Source organism: Eptatretus burgeri, chromosome 7 (assembly GCF_056783735.1).
Source record: "Eptatretus burgeri isolate ZD-2024b chromosome 7, Ebu_testis_v1, whole genome shotgun sequence".
Classification (NCBI taxonomy): Eukaryota; Metazoa; Chordata; class Myxini; order Myxiniformes; family Myxinidae; genus Eptatretus; species Eptatretus burgeri.
Window position 1 is genome coordinate 33,929,486 of NC_140967.1, and position 22,627 is coordinate 33,952,112.

General features: G+C 41.7%; 1 protein-coding gene across 3 annotated transcripts in view; it reads right to left on the reverse strand.

Annotated features, from left to right (window-relative positions):
* The window catches only part of NKAP (NFKB activating protein), a 54,111-nt gene that overhangs the window by 9,238 nt on the left and 22,246 nt on the right, over window positions 1-22,627 (reverse strand). For all 3 annotated transcript variants that reach the window (XM_085888012.1, XM_085888013.1, XM_085888014.1), the window contains exons 4-6: window positions 18,904-18,984; window positions 18,705-18,787; window positions 11,466-11,588 (exon numbers count right to left, since the gene is read on the reverse strand). In XM_085888012.1, the coding sequence (XP_085744138.1) occupies window positions 11,466-11,588; window positions 18,705-18,787; window positions 18,904-18,984 (287 nt within the window). The remainder of the gene's footprint in view (window positions 1-11,465; window positions 11,589-18,704; window positions 18,788-18,903; window positions 18,985-22,627) is intronic.

Here is a 22,627-nt window from a genome sequence, read left to right on the forward strand (position 1 = left end):
GATGACATTGCATTAGGGCCCACACAATGTTTTTCTGCATTTTTGTGATCACCAGACCATGTCAATGAATATTCTGATTGATGCCACTCTGGCACCCTTTAGCATTTTTGTACAAACCCATTAATATGCAAATTAGCGGCGGCCATTGTCGAAATTACTATTTTTCTTAATATCTCCAAAAGTAAGCATCCAAATAGCCTGGTTGAGGTGTCTACACCCATGTTTTTAGGGTTACTGGTCATGATAAACCCACTTAAAATTTAATAACATTTAAATTTAGCTCATTAATATGCAAATTAGCAGTCACCATTATCAATATAACAATTTTTCTTAATATCTCCAGAAGTAAGCATCCAAACAGCCTGGTTGAGGTGTCTACACCCATGTTTTTAGGGTCACTGGTCATGATAAACCCACTTAGAATTTGATAACATTGAAATTTAGCTCATTAATATGCAAATTAGCATAACCATGCCCCCTGAATTTGTCCACGCCGATCGGCGTTTTTGCAGTACAGTTATACAACAACAAAACTGTTTGAAAATAACTTGCGCAGAGCCGTTTATCCCCATACCAGTACAGTTGTGAAGAAATGGCTGACCTCAGAAGATCAACAGCATGAACTGTTTCTGAACAAAATGTTTTTTTTTTTTTTTGTATTACCTTGTCGAGGCTCGTTTGAGAGCTAACACACAACGCACATCAAGGGGGCATGAGACAAGAGGGGCGGGAGTGGGAGAGACAAAACAGTGGGGAACAGAGATATTAGGAGATCTCTGGAAGGGAGAGGGATGGGACGGGGAACATGAGGAATAGAAGATGGACATTACAGGGACTTTCAGGAAGGAAAGCAGGGAATTTGAAGGAGGTGGGCTTGGGTGGATTATCGGGGGTAGAAAAGATCGAGGATTTGGATGGGGGATGATAAGAGGTGGTGGTGAACAGCTGTTTTGAAATCCTGGAGGGAAGAATGGGAAAGAATAGAGTGAGGGAGTTTCTTCCAAAGGCGGGAAAAAAGAGGAATGAAGGAGTGAAGGTGAGTAGTGATTCATGATTTTGGGAGTTTTACCAGAAGGGGGTTGTTGGCTGACCTTGAGTGCCCTGAGGAAATGTGGTGGGGACAAATCGCAGAGAGAGCGGGGGTGGGGGGGGCAAGGCTGGAGAGGAGACGGTAGAACACAGAAAGACTTCCGACCAACCTGCGGTGATTGAGTGAGAGGCCCAAAGACTCAGCCTCATTGCGGGAGATGCCAATGATCCGAAATGCCCTGGTTTCTACAGCGTGAAGCCGAGAAAGGTGGGAGGCAGGAGCACCAGCCCAGAAGGGAGAGCAGTACTCCATCAGGCTACGGACAAAAGCTTTGTAAGTGGTCAGGAGCTCAGGAGGGCCGAGGAAGGACTTTGCACGACGGAGGATTCCCAGTCGGCGACTGACTTTGGAGGCGAGGTTTGAAATGTGGCTTTCCCAGGAAAGGTGATGGCAGATAGTGAGACCCAATTAGGTTGAGGCTTGTAATGTAATGAAAGAAACATATTAGAACTGAGTTTTAAGTTAGAGTTACGTCTTCTGATACAGGAGAATGATCGATGTTATTTGCAAGCAATTTTTATTTATTTATTTATTTAACATGATCTGTCTGAAAGCAACTGTGTATTTTATTGATTTTTAAAAGTACAAAGGGTGGAACCTGTTTCCTGAGAATTTTTAAAAATACGAACAAAGAAATTAAATGTTTATAATTACCTCTATTGTTACAGGTTGAGGCTCCATCGCCATGGGAGACTGTTTCTTCAGTCCCTGCGATGCACCTAAAGCTGGAAAACCTCTGGTAACAGTTGGTCCAGACAGAGTGCGAAGTATCATCAAGTTGTACAACTATTGTGTGACCTGTTCCTATGATGAGTTTCAGCGTTTCAAGGGATCAGCAACAAAGGCTGCAACTGTTCACTCTGGGATTCGGGGAACCGCCAATGCTGAATGTGGCCTTGTTCAGGTTGTTGCTGACAACTTTGACACAAATATCTCATCCTAGAATGGACTAATTTCAACACATTCTCTTGCAGTACTACTTACCATAAAAGATCAGGAGATATCATCCACATCTGAAGATGAAGCCATCATCAGACGACTGACCCGTGATGAAACGAAGACACCTGTGACAGAAGACATTTGGTTCAAAGGTACAAGGGACCTGAGAAACCAGCGATGCCAGTTGAAGAAGCCACACGTGTGGTGTTACCTCTCCGCGTATTGGCTCATCAAGATATACAACTTAGGAGAGTTCAAGATAGGGATTTCTCTTTTCTGAAGCAAATCACTTCTGATCAGAACACACCAGAGTTTGGTGGCTTTAATACGAAGCTCTGCAGAGAGCAAGGATGATCCATCCAACCTGCAACGAGGGCCATTTATACACCACTCATAGATATGGATCCAGCTGATCTAGACATGATGTTTACAGCAATGGAGGAGGGAAAACGCTTGACCGCAGTGTGTGGACAAACTGTAACCATCTTCACAAACGACCAACAGCTGTATCGAGTAGCCGTTAATGTTAAATGGGTTTATCCTGAGCAATTTACCCAGTCCATACCAAGGCTGGGCGGCATGCACACCCTTATGAGTTTCATCGGTTGTGTGGGGAACTTGATGGCTGAAAGTGGGCTGGAACACATGATGAAATCTGTCTTTGGAGGTGTTGCTCATATGCTTGGTGGAAAAAAGTTTCCCCAAAACTTCGGGGCCCTGCGATTGGTGACTGAGGAGGTCCTTCGTTCCAGCGTGGCTCAGGCAGAAAGTCATGAAGACTTAATGGACACTCTTGAAACAAATGCAACAAAGAGTATGACCACACAACTATGGGTACAGAGCCTTGTGAAACCTGTATTCATCATGATGGCGTTTGTTCATGCTGAGCGTGAAGGAGACTGGCCATTGCATCTTTGGGCTATGAAGGAGATGCTCCCCTACTTCTTCGTGGCTGGACATCACAACTATGTTAGATATGGACTCTACTACCTTCGATCGATGGAAAGGCTTCATGGAGACATTCTGAAAATGTTCTTAAAAGGAGATCACGTGATGCGGCACAAGAAAGGCCTATGGAACGGCATATGGTCGGATATGTACATCGAGTCCACGTTCATGCACTACGGTCATGGCATGCATGGAATCGTTGGCATTACACTGAAGCCTTCTTCACTGAAGAAGTGGGCCTATAGTATGCACACGTTTAGTTAGATAGTCCACGATCTCACAGATACGTCTGAGGGGCACATAGTCACAGAGGTGACCATTCACAAGGAAGAGAAGCCATCACACATACGATCTGATGCAGAGGACCGAGATAAGATAAGGAGAAAACTCCAGTCCTGTATCGACCCAATTGACCCAAACGAACATGCAGACAGAGTTGTCAACATTGTAACTGGCAGAATTGGACCGGAGAAGGTGAACGCGCCAAAGGCAGTTGACATTGGCCAAGCACAGATGCATTCATATGAAGAAAGCTGGCCAGCAGGATTCAACGCTCCCTTATCTAAACAAGTCATAACTATGGCAGTGACATGGAAAGTCATGCGTGTGGCATCTACTGAGGTTTGTGATCCAAATCTCATCGACTCCAGGGTCATGGGACTCCAACAAAGTCTAAACATCAAACTATGTGACTTTTTTGGAGTACGAGCTTGCACCTGTGCCAACATCAATGTTTGATGAAAAGGGGGAGATGAGAATAGCAAAGACCAAGTCGACATTGAAGAAGAATCTCCAAGTGGAAATCTCAACAAGACTGGGTCCACAACCTGAAGTCACCATCTTAGATGGTTGTGCAATCCTCTGGGTTATTCATTGGCCTAACAGGGGAATTGGTCGTAGTTCATGAACTGGTCATCATTTGCGTTACAGGGTCAAAATATTCAATTTTTCAGTTTTCTCTGTGTTGATAGACATCACCAAGTTACATGCACTTGTGTGAAAAAAATTAGCAAAAACCACTAATTAATGGCGAATATGGAATTTTTAATTATGAACTTTAATGGATAATGCATTACAAGGAAAACACATTTTCGCGTTTATCTCAAATTCACCCTTTCTGAGTAAATTGGATGTGGATCAGTTATCCTTTGGCAGTTTTGGACAATTCAAGTGCGAAATTAATCTTGAGAATATGCTAGATACATAACTATGTAAAGATATTTACTAGATCTCTTTTAGGAGTTTGTACATATTGGTCAGGGTTTACTGAATAATAACGAGTTGAATAATCAATTTTGCATCATGCAACAGCAAGTCCCAAGTGTTACTCACCTAAAAAATAACAAAATAGATTAGATTAAAGCTTATTGATTGAAATAAATTCAGTTTATTCCAAATTTGAATCACCACATCCTCTGCCTCCGCCACATCCGCCGCCTCAGCCTGTTTACTCCACCCCTGACTTGTATCACTTATTTGCCTGTTACACAAAAACTATTGCATATTTTTTATTTCTGTTATTATCTTGCCAAAACGAAGTTTTTGCAAGATATGTTAATCAGCTTGTATATATATTTTTATTATTTTTATTTTTTTTTTGTTTGTCTGTAATCACATATAAAAAATTCTGCAGAGCACAGTTATCATTGGAAATTTTTGTAACTTCGCATATCAGAGGCCTATAGAGGTCCCTTTCAGCGCATAAAATTTTGAAGGTCAAGGTCAAAGGTCAAGGTCACTTTATCGCAAATCAGGGGAGTCGACGAAACCCTTATTTCTTGAGTAATTTTGATCGGATCGTCTTCAAACTTCATGGGAATATAGTTCATGGTCTGGCGCTCAGCTGATTAATTTTTGGTGGCGATTGGCCTTGACCTTCATGGTTAGCGCCTAAGGTCAAAGATATTTGATCCCAAGGTCAAATTTTCAAGTTTTAGGAACCATATCGTGTAGTACCTCAAATTGAACACCTCGATGAGTGCTTTCTAGATATGTCAAGCTTGAGACATTATGACGTCATTTGGTGACGTTATGAGGCAAACGCATATTTTTCATGGTTACTCTGTAGAACGATTCTCATCGGAATCTCTCGTAGGTAGATATTCCTCAAGGAGTCGCTCCTGGTGGATAGCAGCTCTGTTCACCTCAGTGTGACCTTAAAGAAGTCACAAGTGGTCACCTTTTGGCAAGATATGGATCACCCTGTGGGTGACAATGGTTTATTTCCACATTAAACTAGACAAAATTACCTTTCTTCTCATACTAAGATATCGAGATATCTGTGGTTTTTCTGGTCTGTAGTCAAAGTGGAAAGTGGATGTTTTGAAGAACATGTAACAACTCCGCCTTTTTAGGGTGACCAGTTCATGAACTACGACCAATTGTGCAAGATGTTGTTGACAACTTCACGAGCTACATCATGGCAAAGGTGGACAAATCAGATGTATATCTGGTATTTGACAGATATCATGATTTCAGCATCAAGAGTGGAACAAGATTAGCAAGAGCTGGGCAGCAAGCAAGCAGGCACCACAGGTTGAACCGCCAGACTCCACTGCCTCCACAGCTGGTGGTTCTGTCAGTCACTGAGAACAAAGTTCAGCTGATAGAACTGATTCGCCAGAATTGATTGTCGTTAGTCAACAGAGAAAGCAGAGCCAACACAGGCTCGTCATTACGGGACAGGAGTCTACCTGTCTGTACGTACGTGCCATGGAGATACTGGCTGCAGGAATGAGTGCACCAAGACAGCTGCTGCATTTGCCCTTGATGATGATTTTGACACTGAATCAGACACCAAGCACTGAAGTAGCCTTCATAAGGTTTACAAACCTGTTATATATATATATATATATATATATATATATATATATATATATATATATATATATATATATATATATATATATATATATATATATATATATATATATATATATATATATATATATATATATATATATATATATATATCTGAACTAGTGCAGGGGCATATGTTTGCATGTTGGCAAATTATGTTAATTTGTGGCACCAAAGTTTTTCTGACTCAGAATGTTCCCACAAGAAAATCTTTGGTGCCAATTTTTTTTAGAGATATTTGACTACGTTTTTTTCAGGTATAGACATCAGAACATATAATTGACCAATTCAGCAAAATTTTTGATGTGCTTTTTTGTAAATACTTGATGAACCATGTCATGTAGCACCTCAAAATGATCAGTGTGGACCATGGTATACAATGAAAATGTCAGAATTTATACATACCATAGTTTAATTAAATGGTATCGTAAAATCCAAGATGGCCACCTCTAAATCATGAAATTAAACTAATTGGCATATATGTATATTAGAGTGGTCCAAAAAGTCTAAAAAAAAAAATAGAATGTTGCTCCACAAGCTTAAAATTATTCTAATATGATCGAATAACGCGCATAAATTCTTTTAGCTTGATCGGAGGTGATTTAGAGGTCGCTCCATATGATGACTTTTAGTCTCATGACGAATAAATTAGGGTATGGTCAGGTATGATTACGGTACTTCTGGATGTCCGAGGTGGAAATGGAGTGCATTTTTGAACTATATGGGATCGATTTACTCTAAGAAATGACTGCACCGACATTGAATTCACTACCATTTCGAAAATATGACCTAAAACAAGATTTATCATTACTGGAGTTGAGTAACTAATCCTACTCATTTCGATATTTTCTAATCTATAATTAATTTGTTGTCCATCTAAACATTTCTTAGAGTAAATCGACCCCACTGAGTTTGAAAATGCAGTCCATTTTCGCCTCAGAAGTTCAGAAGTGTACGGATTCGCATCTCATCATACCCTAATTTAATATAATAATAACTAAATAAATAACTAACTTATTTTTTGTGAATCATTGAATCTAAAACACTGGATGTTGGGCCGGCGAGAAATAAGTTCAGGCGGGAGTGGAGACAGCAATAGAGGCGGAGATGATAGTGGTATTTGGTAAATGAGACGAAATATTCTAATAGTTTGTAATTCCATTGATTGAAAAATTAGGGTAGGGTGAGATGCGAATCCGTACACTTCTGAACTTCCTAGGTGAAAATGGACTGCATTTTCGAACTCAGTGGGGTCGATTTACTCTGAGAAATGTTTAGATGGACAACAAATTAATTATAGATTAGAAAATATCGAAATGAGTAGGATTAGTTACTCAACTCCAGTTACGATAAATCTTGTTTTCGGTCATATTTTCGAAATGGTAGTGACTTCAATGTCGGTGCAGTCATTTCTTAGAGTAAATCGACCCCATAGAGTTCGAAAATGTACTCTATTTCCACCCCGGACATCCAGAAGTACCTGTAATCGTACCTGACCATACCCAAATTTAACCAACTCATGAAACTAAAAGTCGTCATATGGAGCGACCTCTAAATCACCTCCGATCAACTTAAATTTTTTTATTCGCGTTATTGAATCATAGTGGAAAAATTTAAGGCTTGTGGAGACAACATATGAATGTTTTTTTTATTGCTGTTTTTGGACCACCCTAATGTATATACAGTATATGCAAAATTAGTTAAGATAACAACACAGTCTATTTGTTGTAATAAATTACAGTTGTTGATCATGAGGAATCCCATTTCAGAAGAGTTATTTGATTGGATATCTTTAAATACAACTTAGCAGATAATTAATAAATAAATAAATTATTATCTTACTATTTGCTGATTATACATTTTTTAGAAAATAGACAACATCACAGCTATATAAACTATATATTAATTCCCTTACAATAATTTTGTGCATAAGATTCACAATTTTCTTTATCTTTCAGAGAGTGGACGACATCACAGTTATATATTAATCATAATACTTGTGCATAAGTCACACAGTCATGGCAATACAATCATTATGTGCTTTTGGTTAACAAGTTTGCTTTGCCTTTCTTGCTTCTGTTTATTTCAGATGTACTTACATATGCTGTACCAGACCACTAATCATAAAAATTGAGGTATCTCTCTGAAATCAAAATGGACAAACCCCATTCCAAGCATCCTTGTGTAACTTCAGAGACAAACTATGTAATATGTCTGAAGTGTCAAGTTCCAGGTGGACAACTGGTTGCCAATCCCACCTCATATGACAAGTTCCTGGACAGTGTTCATGAGCGTGCAGGTTATGGTGATCCTGGTTATCTACCATTGAGCAGCAGACTCCGGGATGTTGATGCATCAGATCTTCAATCATATGGGGCGTCTTGGCACAGGGAGTGCTTTCAAGAGACTTGATCTCAAGTCTTTCAAGAGACTTCAAGAGACAAGAGACTTTTCAAGAGACTTGATAAGATCAAAATTGATCGTGCGAAGATGCGATTTCAGAAAACTACAGCCACCAAAGATTCTGCCAATCTGCTATCATCTCCAGTAGGCCGTCCGTCATCTTCCCAAGCATCAAAATGTGATGATAACTCACCGTGTTCAGATGCCACAACAGGGACGAAGCCATTCACCCGATCATCATCAGTCTCACGTAACAAGATGCAATGTATATTCTGTAGTGGAGATGGAACGACAAAACAATTGCAATAAGTGTGTTCATTTGACGTTGGAAAAAAAAATCTACTACGCTGTCCAAATCAGTGATAATGATGAATGGAAGGTTCGATTACAAGCCATATCACCAAATGACGCTCGGGCCATAGATGTAAAATATCATCTCCTCTGCTACGTGAAACATGTACAGCATCAACCACAGCAACAAACGTTGAATCCTCACCAAGTGGATCAGAACCAAAGGACTATTCTTGCTGACATCGAGTTCTTCAATGTATTGAAAAATGTACTTCACTCTGGCAACATTGTTTCAATGAATGATGTCACCAACACCTACATTGGCATCCGCAGAATGCATGGAGTGGTAGGAGGAAAATTGATTCAAAATAAACATATTAAAGATCTGATCAAGACACACCTTGAAAATGTTGAATTCTCACGTCCCAGTGTGAGACAATCTGAAATGTTATGCTCCAAGACTATGAAAGAATCTGCCATCAGAAAAGAAATTGACTCCCGAAGTATGGAACAGAACACGAAAAGCATTTTTGAATGTGCGAATACTCTTCGAAAGGACATTCTTTGTGGCAGAGAAACGCCATGGGTCTTTGACGGATCACTTAACAGTGGTAGTAGAGATGATAACGTCCCAGCATCCATGACAGCACTGCTCCGCTGGGTGTTAGAAGGGCCATCCATGTCCTTGGCTGATGAACGTGCAAACCACATTGACAGAGCACCATCAACATTGCTCAGAACATAATGTATGAAGTGAAAACCCAAAGGCAAGTGACACATATACCCAAGAATGTGAACTCATTTGCAGAATCCGAGAAATTGCCACCTACAAAAGGAGCACTGGAACAACACATCAAGCGAGCTCATTATCAGGCTATGGTGTGGTACCATGATGAAATAGCCAAACCCAAACTACCAGAAATATCAGAATATGGTTGGACATTAGAGAACAACCTATACAGGCCAGTGATAACCCATCTACCACCTGCACCAAAGGCTGTGCTGGAACTTGTGAGGTGCAAATGTGTCAAACAAATGTGCAGAACGGCACGTTGTTCCTGCAAGCGAGCAAATGTTGTATATACAGAGATGTGCACTTGTGAGGCATCTGATGACATCTGTGAGAACACTCAACAATCAGCAGCCTCTGATTCAGATGACAGTGATGATGAACTATAATGATGAACTCTGAAATAATATAAAATATAACACTTAAGTTGGCCAAGCAGCATGCACCAATTTTGTTCAATAAATTTGAAAATACACTATATTTTCCATATTTTAAAATATATAACAATTTATATAAGATAAGTAGCATGACAATTTCCTGCCAAAATTACTCTGTACATCTCACCGGTGATTTTAAGGTGCTATATGACATACTTATAATTAAGTTTTGAAAAAATAAATTTTTGTTATAACACGATCACAGTCATCTCGTATTTTCTGGAAAAAAATCACACTAAACATGCATAAAAAAATTGTCACCAAGATTTTTCAATATCAATATACTCCTGTAGTCACAAAAAAACCTTACAACATAAATTAACATAGTTTGCAAACATGACCATGTATCTCAACATATGCCCCTGCACTAAACATTTGATTTACAGAAGAATGTCTTCTTTTGTTCATGTTGTTAGCTGCTTTCATTGCATACGGTCGAATTGTTGAATCTATGAATAATAAAGTGATCTATATTCACAAAGACTGAAGTGTTTCTTTTCTCTCTATATGTCTATTTATCTACATTTTCAATAATGGTGACTGCTAATTTGCATATTAATGAGCTAAATTTAAATGTTATTAAATTGTAAATGGGTTTATCATGATCAGTGACCCTAAAAACATGGGTTTGGACACCTCAACCAGGCTGTTTGGATGCTTACTTCTGGATATTAAGACAAATTGTTATTTTGATAATGGCGACTGCTAATTTGCATATTAATGAGCTAAATTTAAATGTTATTAAATTTTAAGTGGGTTTATCATGACCTGTGACCCTAAAAACATGGGTGTAGACACCTCAATCAGGCTATTTGGATGCTTACTTTTGGGGATTTAACAAAAATAGTAATTTCGACAATGGCCACCGCTAATTTGCATATTAATGGTTTTCTACAAAAATGCTCAAGGATGCCAGAGTAGCATCAATCGGAATATTCATTCAGATGGTCTTATGATCACAAAAATGCAGAAAAACATTGTGCGGACCCTAATGTACGCTTTTCTGGCCAACACTCGGACTAATAGACTTTTTCTTCTGCAGGTTTGTTTTCATGTTGCACCCTAAATCTCAGTGATGTGTTTCACACTATTATAGGAATTAAAGCTATACAAGGTCTTTGATGATCTTTGCAGAGGTATGAGGGACCAAAACAAAAAAAAATTGATGTTATCCCATACACCCTTGTCTAACCTCAAAATTTTCCAAGCACAATTCTCTTTTCTCTCTCTCTCTCAGATTACAACCTCCATACCATTTTTTCTCTCTCTAATTCTACCCCTTAATCCCTACCATTTCCCTTCATGCCCCTAAATACAGCTTTTTTCATTTCAACTCCCCATCCCCCAAGTCCCCCTTTATGCCTTCTGAAAAATTATTTGGCCCCAAAGGATAAAAGACAAATGAAGACTGGCCTATTTAGTGTTCCCATGTTAATCAGGGTTAAATACCACATACTATGCCAATTTGTCCATTATTTAACAATGATGATGTAATTAGTGTAAAAATTGTCCAAATGTCTCCTGGCATCTTGGTTATACATGTGATATATGTACAAATTCCACAATGAGCCTGACATCACTGTTAGAAAAAGACAGCAAGAGCTCAACTTTATAAAATGACATTAAAAGGTTCTTGAGTGGATCTTACAATAAATTGCCTGTATGTTCCCACATGTCCAGAGGTAGTCCATTATATATGCAGACCCACCAGTGTCTGTGTCACTGCTGTCACTATCACTTGATTCATTCCTCTTGCGTTTCTTTCCCTTGCTCCGTCTTTTCTTGCTATGTTTTTTATGTTTCTTTTTCTTCTTTTTCTTCTTCTTGTCATCTGTAAAAAGTAAATACAGCTCAGAAGACAAAGTGATGAAAACTTCTAAGGCCCGCACATCAAATTAAATTTACATAATGGTGTGGAATCTCCCTCTTCACAAAGGTTCAAGCATTCGATGACACCAAATAAAAGCATCAAGTGGTAGATAACTTAAGATGGGAGAAGATTCCCAGCATTTCACATAAATCACAAGTTCGGAGAAGTGATGCTTCTGCAAGTCAATAACGTTTGCAAGATTTGAGATGAGATTCATATTCAGTAAACACCTTTACATATATGCCTGGTGTTGGCTTAATGGTTAGGGTGGCGGGCTTTGGATCCTAGAGTCCTGAGTTCAAATCCCGCTCAGCTGTTGAATTAATTAATACCAGGTGGGGTTAACTCGATCTGTCATCCTTCCGAGGTCAGCAAAATGAGTGCCAGCATGCTGGTATACTGTGTCAGAGAGGTGACCTGACCAGGATTGTGTCCAATAGCCAAGAAGACTGCTTAAGCAGCACCAACGCTCTGCACAGAGTGTGGTCCCTCTCCTCCTCCATTACATTTTAAAAGAAGGTTAAATCTCGACCGATGTGCAGACGACAAAAAGTACATACTGCCATACGCTCACTTCAGCCCCCTCCATTGTAGGTCATACTGCAGAATATTAGGGCTGAAAACATCATTAAATTATCCATCTGTGCAGGTCATTTCACCCTGAGGAAAGGGCACCATTCACAAACACACATTTCTCACTCTCTGGTCAGTCATTAACAGAGCGCAGAAGCCACCCCAGGCACCCAACAAACTGGTCACACCTTGAGGCTATATTAAAAAAAAAATACAAAGCCCAATCACTGTTATGGTATCAGAAACAATGCACCCCACTGGCTATTGCAGCATGCATCCTGATTCTCACACAACACATTCAATAAGCTCATAATAGTACATAAGGTGTTCGTAAACAGCGATATGGGTACAACCACCAAGTCTGTGATCTCATACTACTGCATCATCCAGCATCTCTGGAAACAACACACTTGATGGCTCTGAGAACAATTGATATGTCTTAGTTAGAGGGTAAAATACAGACACTGCTAGCCCATTGCAAATTGATTGTTGCTTTGTACCGCCTTCCCACTTAGTCCTTGATACTCCCACAGCTCTGCGAGGCTGCATGCATCCCATATGCCCACACTTTGAATTCCTTACAACATCTGTTCTCACAACTCACTTTCATTTCTTTGTCTCCATTATCCTGTCCACTCCAGTTCTCACATGGTCATGCACCACCACCTTAAGCTGTCTCCCATTCTACTCATGATCTATTGTAAGTTACTAGCAGGGACTCGCAGAACATCCATGCAATGCAAAATGTGACGAAGTCCTCTACTCCCCCCGCACCCCCCACAAACCTCAAGTCATGAACTCCCACTCCCAAACCCCAAGTTGAGCTCAATCTCCACCTCCCAACACAGGGTTCTAACCCTCCCCCCACCACAACTCAACTTCCCCTTACCCCCACCCCCACTTCCCAACCCCCCCCCCCCCGAACACAGAAACTGCAATCGAAACAGCAAAAACACTGCTCTTTCATGTCATGGGCCATCACCGTCGCCTGTCCAGCTTACAATCCTGCGAGATATGCAGAAACCCCATGGAATTGCAACTACCAAGTGATTTAAGTCATGCGAGTCCGATATAACTTCCCTCAAAATTTTGAAGTCCGATGTACTTCCGTTTGTCCAATAACCAGGGTCTGTATCTTTGTGAATAATCTGTGTAAATAAATGCTTTTGTGCCCTTAGTTCTCCCTCCCCGTTTATTTATTAAATATGCACATGAAGTCACTTGGTCTCAGAGTGATTTGAGTTGCCCTGATCGCAAAAGGCCCGAGTTATTAATTGGCCGTTGAAGGATACATTGGGTTTTCGACGTTTATTTTGTGCATAGAAAGCATCCAGTGTCCGGCGTGGTGACCGCTCAAACTGTCATTTGGGTGCTGGGTGCGAGGGAGCACCAGCACGTCGCTTAACCAACCTTGCCAGCTCAGATGTTCCACTGAAGTCCGGTAGCTGCATCTCAAACCATTCAATCTTACAACTGTGTACATATATTGTTTCATATCGTTAAAAGTATACACATCGCTAAAAATAAATAATGACGAATATTTTTTTACAATCTCGCGAGATTCCAGGAATTCCTCAAACAAAGACACATATAATGACACTGGTTTTCTGGTCCCTGATCAAGTCGTTTAAGGGAAAATAGTCGGAAACAGATGGCTGCTTTGATCGCTTCCGAAAATAAAATAAAAATAACCTGTGTTTGAAGCAAAAACATGTTCATTGCCAATGTGGATGTACAATATATCATGGCTATATACAGAAGCCTGGTAAAGTATTTATTTCAAATAATTTCACATTTAGATGAATTATGTCGAAACAATTTTTCCAAATGAACTTTTTAAAACATAACTGAAGGTATCAAACTAAACACTGTTATCATTGACAGAGGTTACATGTCAGGAATAATGAAAATAAGCATGTCACTGGTTGCAAAAGTATTCAGCCCTTAGGTCACTACTTGGTGGAAGCACCTTTTGCACCAAAGAATGCTATGAATCTTTTTGGGTCGGTCTCTTCCAGCTTTACACAGTGAGATGGTGAAGTCTTTGCCCATTCTTCACGTGAAAATTGTTCTAGTTCTGCCAAGTTTGATGGGGATGGTCGATGAACTGTAATCTTCACGTCTCACCATAAATGTTCAATTGGGTTCAAGTCAGGACTTTGACTGGGCCACTCAAGAACATTTATTTTCTTCTTATACAGCCACTGCAGTGTGGCTTGAGCTTTGTGCTTTGGATCATTGTCCTGCTGAAATGTGAATCTCCTACCCAGTTTCAGATTCATGACCGATTTAAGCAGGTTTTTTTTTTATCAAGGATTCTTCTGTACTTTGTACCATCCATTGTCCCTTCTATTCTGACAAACTTGCCAGTCCCTGCTAATGAAAAGTAGCCCCATAACATTATGCTGGCACCACCATGCTTGATAGTAGAGATGGTGTTGGCTGGGTGATGTTCAGTGTTAGGCTTGCACCACACATAACACTTTGAAATTAGACCAAAAACTTCAATTTTTATCTTGTCTGAACAAAAAAGCTTTTCTCCACATGCCTGCAGTATCATTAAGATGCTCCAAACGAGGTTTTAGATGCATCGTTTTCAGTAATATCTTCTTTCTTGCCATCTGTCAATAGAGGCCAGCTTTGTGAAGGGAACAGGATATTGTTGATTGATGAACACTGACCATCTCAGACATAGAGTCTTGCAGATCTTTCAAAGCCATTGTTGGATTTTCAGTGACATCCCAAACCAGTTTCCTGCTTGACCAGCTGCTGAGTTTGGATGGGCAACCTGATCTGGGTAGTCTGGGTGGTATATGTCTTCCCATTCTTAATGATGATTTTCACCATACTCAAAGGGATGAGTGACTTTGAAATCTTCATGTAACCCTCTCCTGAACAGTGCTTCTCCACCACTTTATATCTGAATTAGTTGGAAAGGTCCTTGGTCTTCATGTTTGCCGTGTTGGTTGACCAAGTGAGTTGTACCTTAAAACTCTTTAGATAAGTGGGGGAGCTTACTTTTTAAGTTAAACCACAAACAGCTGAAAGCTATTACACTCATTTTGTAACCTTTTAAACAAATAATATGCTCCTGAAGTGATTTATGGTGAATTAGGCAAAGGGTTTGAGTAGCTATGCAACTGATAATCATCTGATGTTCTCTGATATCCTAACTTATTCACATTTTATCTTTTTCTTTTGTGAAACTTTGGAGTCTTTCAATATTACTTAAGAAATCTAAAGATTTCGTAAGTATTTTGATGACTTCCGTCCTCTGTTTGTGTGTTTGAGTGTTTGTTTGTTGGCACGATAACTCGAGAACGGAAGAAGCTACCAATGTCAAATTACACCACGTGATTCAGGAGGGTGATGGCTAGTGCTGATTAGATTTTGGTCAAAATTGGTCAAAGGTCAAGGTCACAGTGAGGTCAAACATTCGATTTTTGATGGTTTGGTACAGAATCATTGTAGAAACTTCTGGTTTGCGTTGCTACCTTCTCGAGAGACAGCTTTAATAAGACAAGGTCAGAGGTCAAGTTGACGATTTCGTAAGTACCAGTCGATGACTGCTTGTTTTTTTTGCAGACATTGTCAAAGCTCGTATGGGAACGAACACACAATGCACAACAAGGGGGGCAGGAGAGGGAAGGACAAAACAGTGGGGAAGAGAGACAAGGAGATATGTGGAAGGGAGTGGGATGGGGGCAAGGAACACAGGGTATACAAGATGGACACTACAGGGACTTTCAGGAAGGAAGGCAGGGAATTTCAAGGAGGTGGGCTTGGGGTAGATTAAAGCGAGTAGAAAGATCGAGGTTTTGAATGGGGGGAAGATAAGAGGTGGTGGTGAGCAGCTGTTTTGAAGGCCTGGAGGGAAGAATGGGATTGAAGAGAGTGTGGGAGTTTATTCCAAAGGTGGGAAAAAGAGGAATGAAAGAGTGAAGATGAGCAGTGATTCGTAATTTTGGTAGTTTACCAGAAGGGGGTTGCTGGCGAACCTTGAGCACCCTGCGGAAATATGGGGGTGAAATATTGCAGACAGAGGAAAGGGGCCAAGACAAGAAAGGAAACGGTAGAAGACAGAAAGACCACCGATTTGCCTGTGGTGAAAGAGTGAGAGGCCCAAAGACTCAGCCTCACCGCAGAAGATACCAATGATCCTAAAAGCCTTGGTTTCCACAGTGTGAAGCCAAGAAAGGTGAGAGGCAGGAGCACCAGACTAGGGGGGAGAGCAGTGCTCCATCAGGCTGCGGACAAAAGCTTTGTCTGTGGTCAGGAGCTCAGGTGAGCTGAGGAAGGACCTTGCACGACGGACGATTCCCAGTCGGCGACTGACTTTGGAGGCCAGGTTTGAAATGTGGCTTTACCAGGAAAGGTCATGGCAGATAGTGAGACCCAAAATCTTGAATGAAAGGACTTCTTCCAAAGGATTGTTGAGAAAGTAGAAAGGGGGGGGGGGAGGGTTCCAAACGGTCCTTTCGGAGAGACATAGTGAGAGTGTGAGATTTGTCAGGATTGAGAGACATGTTCCACGTGTTGGACCAGTTTGTGATTTTATCCAGATCTGCAGAGAGCGAAGAAGCTGCTGCTTGCCGGTCTGAGGGATGACAGATGTTTTGGCAGAGGTTGGAGTCATCAGTAGGGAGATAAAGAGGATTTTCCAGGAGATAGAGGATTTTCCAGAGTCAGAGAGATCATTGATGAAAACCACAAAAAGAACAGGACCCAGAACGCTGCCTTGAGGAACTCCAACCTGGACAGGAAGAGGGGATGAGGGAACTCCATTTAGGGCCACACGTTGGCTGTGACAGGAGAGGAAGTCTGCGAGCCATGAGTGGAGATGTTCTTGGATACCATAGGAAGAGAGTTTGGTGAGCAGGGTAGGGTGCCAGACCGTGTCAAAAGCACATGATATATCAAGGGATATGGCTCTGATTTCATGTCTGACATTGAGGACCTCCATCCATTGTTGGGAGAGCAGAAGCAGCATATCCAGGGTTGAATGACCTGGTCTGAAACCAAATTGATGATCAGAAATCAAGCCAATGGAAAAGAGGAAGGATTTAACGTCTGAAGCGATGATGGATTCCATTACCTTGCTGATTGGGAGAAGGCTGATTGGTCTGTAGTTGCAGGGATCTGTTTTTGCACACTTTTTTGCCAAGCGCTAATGTTTGCTGATTTCCAAGCAGATGGCAAATGACCTTGAGCTAATGAGAGGGTGAATAGAACAGAGAGAGGGTGATCAAGAGCAAAAGAGCAGGATTTTAGTACACATGGGCTGATGCCATCTGGACCGGTTGTGGATTCTGAGTCGAAGTTTGACAGCAAGCTCTTCACTTTATCAGAAGAAAAGGACACCGAGTCCAGGGATAGTTGGGTGCGATTAGGTGAGGTGGGTACAGAAAGCGATGGGTTTCGGACACAAGATTTAGATGCAAACACTGAGTTTAGACATTCAGTCTTTTGTGAAGACTCTACCTATTAAGTTTGATTTGAAAGCAAGAAAGAAAGATTTGATTTGAAATAAACTCAAGTGGCATCAAAGGCTGAAAACTTTGAATGGGGATAAATACTTTTGAAGGCCACTGTAGCTTGGATAGATTCCAATTGCACTTTCCCATCGACTGAAAACAGAGGCACTCAAAGGCTGACACCTGAAGCATGATGCCAATATTTACTGTGGCCTTTGCAAGACCATTGACACCTATCGGCTCCAATCTTTCAATATTTGATGATGCTTTTAACAGTCTATTTGGTCATTTTACACTGAAGGGAAAACTTGAAGGGAGGGCATGGCGATTGTAAGCACGACAGCTCTAAAGATGCCTTTGGCTTTGCATAGCAACAACATGGTGGACGAATGATTTTTCAGGGGACAACTGTGGGTGGAGTCAGGCCAGCTGAAAAACCCATGTTATACGCAGACAGATGAATAAGCGTATTATTATCTAGATAATCTCATTGACCATTTTGGCTGTTGGTTTACCATGAGCTCTGCTTGCACCTACTCTGTTTCACTGTCTGAATTGTTTGTATAAATCACATGCACCTATCCTCTTCTGCATCATTGTGCCATTTTGTCTTCTTGCCTGTGCCCTTTGTTAATTTGTGTACCACTCGATTTGACTTGGAGATGTATCTGGGAGAGGCAGTACACCTCTGTAAAGGGGAGGGGGGAGGGAGGCAGGGAATCATCGCACTCATTGAAGTGATTATTCACCTTTTGTTGGCCCTCACCGGCACCCAACCCTCATCCGTGGCTCCAAGTATTTGTTTGCAAGCGATAATGTAATGCGACCCCGGAAAACCGTTTTCACATTAAAATGCACCACACACACCATCCTGTTCGAGTAAAATGCTGCCGTTTCAATTTTCACATATTCCAAATTGCTGTCAAACATCGATTTCAACAGTACTCAAAATTCATCACTTGTCCACCTCACAATGATCCTTACGTGATACTTAAAGCCTAAAGCACGGAACTAAGAACCAAATGCATACCTTCAGAATCACCATCAAATGAACTCAATATTTTCTTGCATTCCTTTTCATCACCACCTTCTACTGGTGTATGTTCATCAGAGCTGTAAGTGAAAATCCAAAGATAAAACATATGTTATGGGATTATGCATGTAATGTGGTTAGTGGAAAGAAAAATGTTAAAACTTTCATGAAAACCAAAATAGGACATTGTTCGTACTCTGGGTCTGGATCCTTTGGAGAAGCAGCCCAAATCTTTGGTGCTCCCACTTCGGCAATGTGTTCTCGCTGGCAAAATCTCCTACAAAGAGAAAATCAAAATAGTGTCATTTTCAGACACTCTTGCCAGCAAGATGATCTGCTTTCGAATAAGTTTGTGCTGTGCTATTTGACAGTAAATGTTTCCGAATTAGAAATCACTTGCATTTCCAAATTGTATAATAGAGAACACTCAGCACAACAAAGCATCTAATTTTCAGATATGGCTTCTGAACAAGGATGACCAGACAGCTTCATGAATAAGGGGCTTTCATAGTGATGTAATCTTGGGGCGGGGCAGTGCTGGGTGAGGGGGTGGGGGGGGGGAGGTATCCATTGTTAGAATGTAATAACTGTGGTCTGGTCCGTGTGATTCAAGTTGCATAGATTTACTCTTGTAAACGGTAAAAATCAGAATGAATAAGTCGTCATGTTACATGTGATGCTTAGGAGGCAGTGTATGTAATTCAGACAGTGTAGCGAGGGATAAGATTGTATGGTGTAAAACCTGGACTGTACAGGTGAGGCCAGGTGAGCAATTGGGCACAGAAACACAGGGGAAACCGTTAAGTGCTTTAAAAGGACCATTACAAACTGGCAGCATGTGCGTATAGGCCATGGTGGCGAGATGCGCTGTAGAAGCTCAGAAGGAGTCGAAGACTTTATGGGCAGCTCCCGTGGGGCAGGAAGGCGAGATCAAGGTACGGCTCACACTGGTGGGCTGCCAAAGCCCGGGAGGGTCAGACTGATGCAGAAGACAGAGAAGAGTGTGATTGGTGCTGTGCAAGAGAGGATGCACGAACCCTGACCTCAGGGAATCGTTGTGCTTTTGAGCCTGGACCTGCATGATCTTACATTGCCTTCAGCGCTCCTCAGCTTCATCTCTCCTTGACTTCATCGCTCCACGACTTCACCACTCCTCACCTTTGCAGGTAGAGTTGCTCCGGTTGGTAATTGTGGGATGTCAACCAGCCCATGCCTGCCCCTGTGTACCCGTAGGAGTCTGGTTTCTGTGACGTCTATTAGGGTGAGGTTTATTTATTTTCGGCTTGTGCACAAGTCTTGTGTGTCCAATAATCCCTAATTTGTTTGTCTGTTGACTCGCTTGGTTTGCTCGTTCCACATCTCATCCACCTTTTTCTCAATATTACTCATAAATAAACCCTATAAAGGTAAGAAACGTTTCTCTGCCTTCTGCCTTCCACACTTGCCGCCGCCTAATTTAGATTTTCACCTGTGACCTTGGGGAATCTACGGCTGGTGTTGGCTTAATGGTTAGGGGGTTGGGTTTTGGATCCGAGGGTCCTGAGTTCAAATCCCGCTCAGCTGTTGAATTAATACCAGGTGGGGTTAACTCGGCCTGTCATCCTTCCGAGGTCGGCAAAATGAGTGCCAGCATGCTGGTATACTGTGTCGGAGTGGCGACCCGTCCAGGATTGTATCCAATAGCCAAGGAGACTGCTTAAGCAGCACCAACGCTCTGCACAGAGTATGGTCCCAATCAATCAATCAATCATGTTTGGGAGGAGGAGGAGGGGGGGGAGATGTGAGTGGGGGCTGTATTGGCTTTGAGTGCTGTTATAAATATACATTTTTGCCCCCCACCCCTCCGACAAAGTCAGAGACGGGGGATATTAAAATTACCTCAGACTGACCATCTGTCCATGTACTTTTGTGAATGCGATATTTCAAAAACCGTTGAATATTTAGCTTTCATATTGCAGATAGCTATTCCTCATAACATTATCTCAACAAAATTAGATCAGGGCGGTGAATGGCTGAATGATGTTACCATGGCAACCATCTCGGTAACTTGGCTTGCATTTCAAAAACCGTTCATGATTTCGCTTTCATATTACACAGATCTATTCCTCATACCACCCAAAAGACGGAGGACATGAAGTATCAGCTCCTTGTTTTGTTTGGTTCTGGGGCCACAAGAGAAATTATGGGTGCTTCAAGCTTATTAAAATAACCTTCAATGAATAACCTTGAACTTTCATATACCTTGAACTAAAATAAACTTGAACACAAAAATTATAATTTTCTTGAAGTTTAATCCTTCCTGCCATTTATCTATCAGTAATATTTACGTTTCAGAAATATATTGTTGCAGCCGTGTGGTTCGTCCCAGTGACATGGTACGGGTTCTGCCAGGCTGTGTCAACTGCGGCCGCAACGGCCAGGTGGTTCATCTGTTCTGGGTCGGATTACGAGTCTTTTAACTCCGACACTGTACCAGTGGGAGAGTCAAGCTGGCCGATGCATTGCACTCTCTGTGCCACACACCTCATCTCTAATTAACGGCGGGGTAAGCCGGTGAGGTACATGTATACATGGCATTGGTTGCCGTTCACAATTAGGCTTTAAACAGACTAACCCCAAACTGTAATGACGATCACAGCGGTTCACATTCACCCCGGGACCAGGCATATTTAATAACGGTACATAGTGGAATCTCTCTCTCTCTATCGAGTGCAGCCTGTGGCTACTGGTTGCATCATTGGTTGGGACGCGGCTATGCCGCTGATGCAGTGTCCCCGTTACCAGTACACTGGTGCTCATTTTGCCGACCTCGGAAGGATGACAGGCTGAGTCAACCTCCTGGTGTATTTTTAATTCAGCGGCCAATGGGGCTTGAACTCAGGACCCTAGGATCCCAAGCCGCCACCCTAACCACTAAGCCAACACCAGGCTTATACATAGTGGAATAAAATACAAGGAATCAAACGACAAACAATAAAGAATAAATAAAATCCCTTTACCCAACTACTGATACTCGTGCCGACGAAACCATTAAACAATCGGGAACCGTAATTATTCTAACTTATCGGCCCCCCATTCATGCCACGAGAGACAGACCAGAGGGAAAATACCCGAGCTGTGCCCTACGGAACACTGTTGGACCCTGATGACAAGAGCAGGAACTGAACCATTAGCAGCGGGCAATCGGCCCTTTCGCAACTGCAGTTCGCACCAGTCGCTTGTTAGGAGATGGAGAGGTGTGGCCAGCTGGTTGGAGGCATGGCTCTGGCGTACAATTCAGCAGTCCAACACAGCTTCCAGGGGCATCTCTCCTCTCCCAGTCCAGGCATCTCTCCTATCCTTCCCCTTCCCCCTCCACCCCCCCCGCCACTGCATGTACTTTTATAACGTCTGGCCCCCACCTGCAGCTGTAACTCCCCCTCCCCTCTTGCTCACTATGAGCCCATGGCATAGTCTGTGGGTGGGGAAAACCACTCTCTGAGCTCACATAACAGGGCTGCTGCTAATTGGTGTGTTTGTCTTGGGTGTCCAACCCAAACTTGCGCTTCAAGGCCTATAAAAACACTGTAAAAGCACAAAAACGACAGATTTCAGAGGGTAGAACATCAAATAAAGGCTCAAAGGGTTGGTTATTTTTAGACACGGTATACATTGGGGAGGGTGGATCTCATCTGTCTGAACATAAAGCAACGCATATCAAATGTCATGATTGATTACCTCTCGCTTTCTCTTTTACATCAACGACATAAATAACTAAACTATACAAAGCAATGTTAACCCCTAAAAGTAATTTCCACAACAACATGAAAGATGAAATGATGACACGAAACACCTCCCCATCTTCCCATTGCTAAAAAGATTTGTGTTCCCTTAAGGCCTAGTCACACCTTGACGTTTTAGCCAGCGATGGCAACGTATTA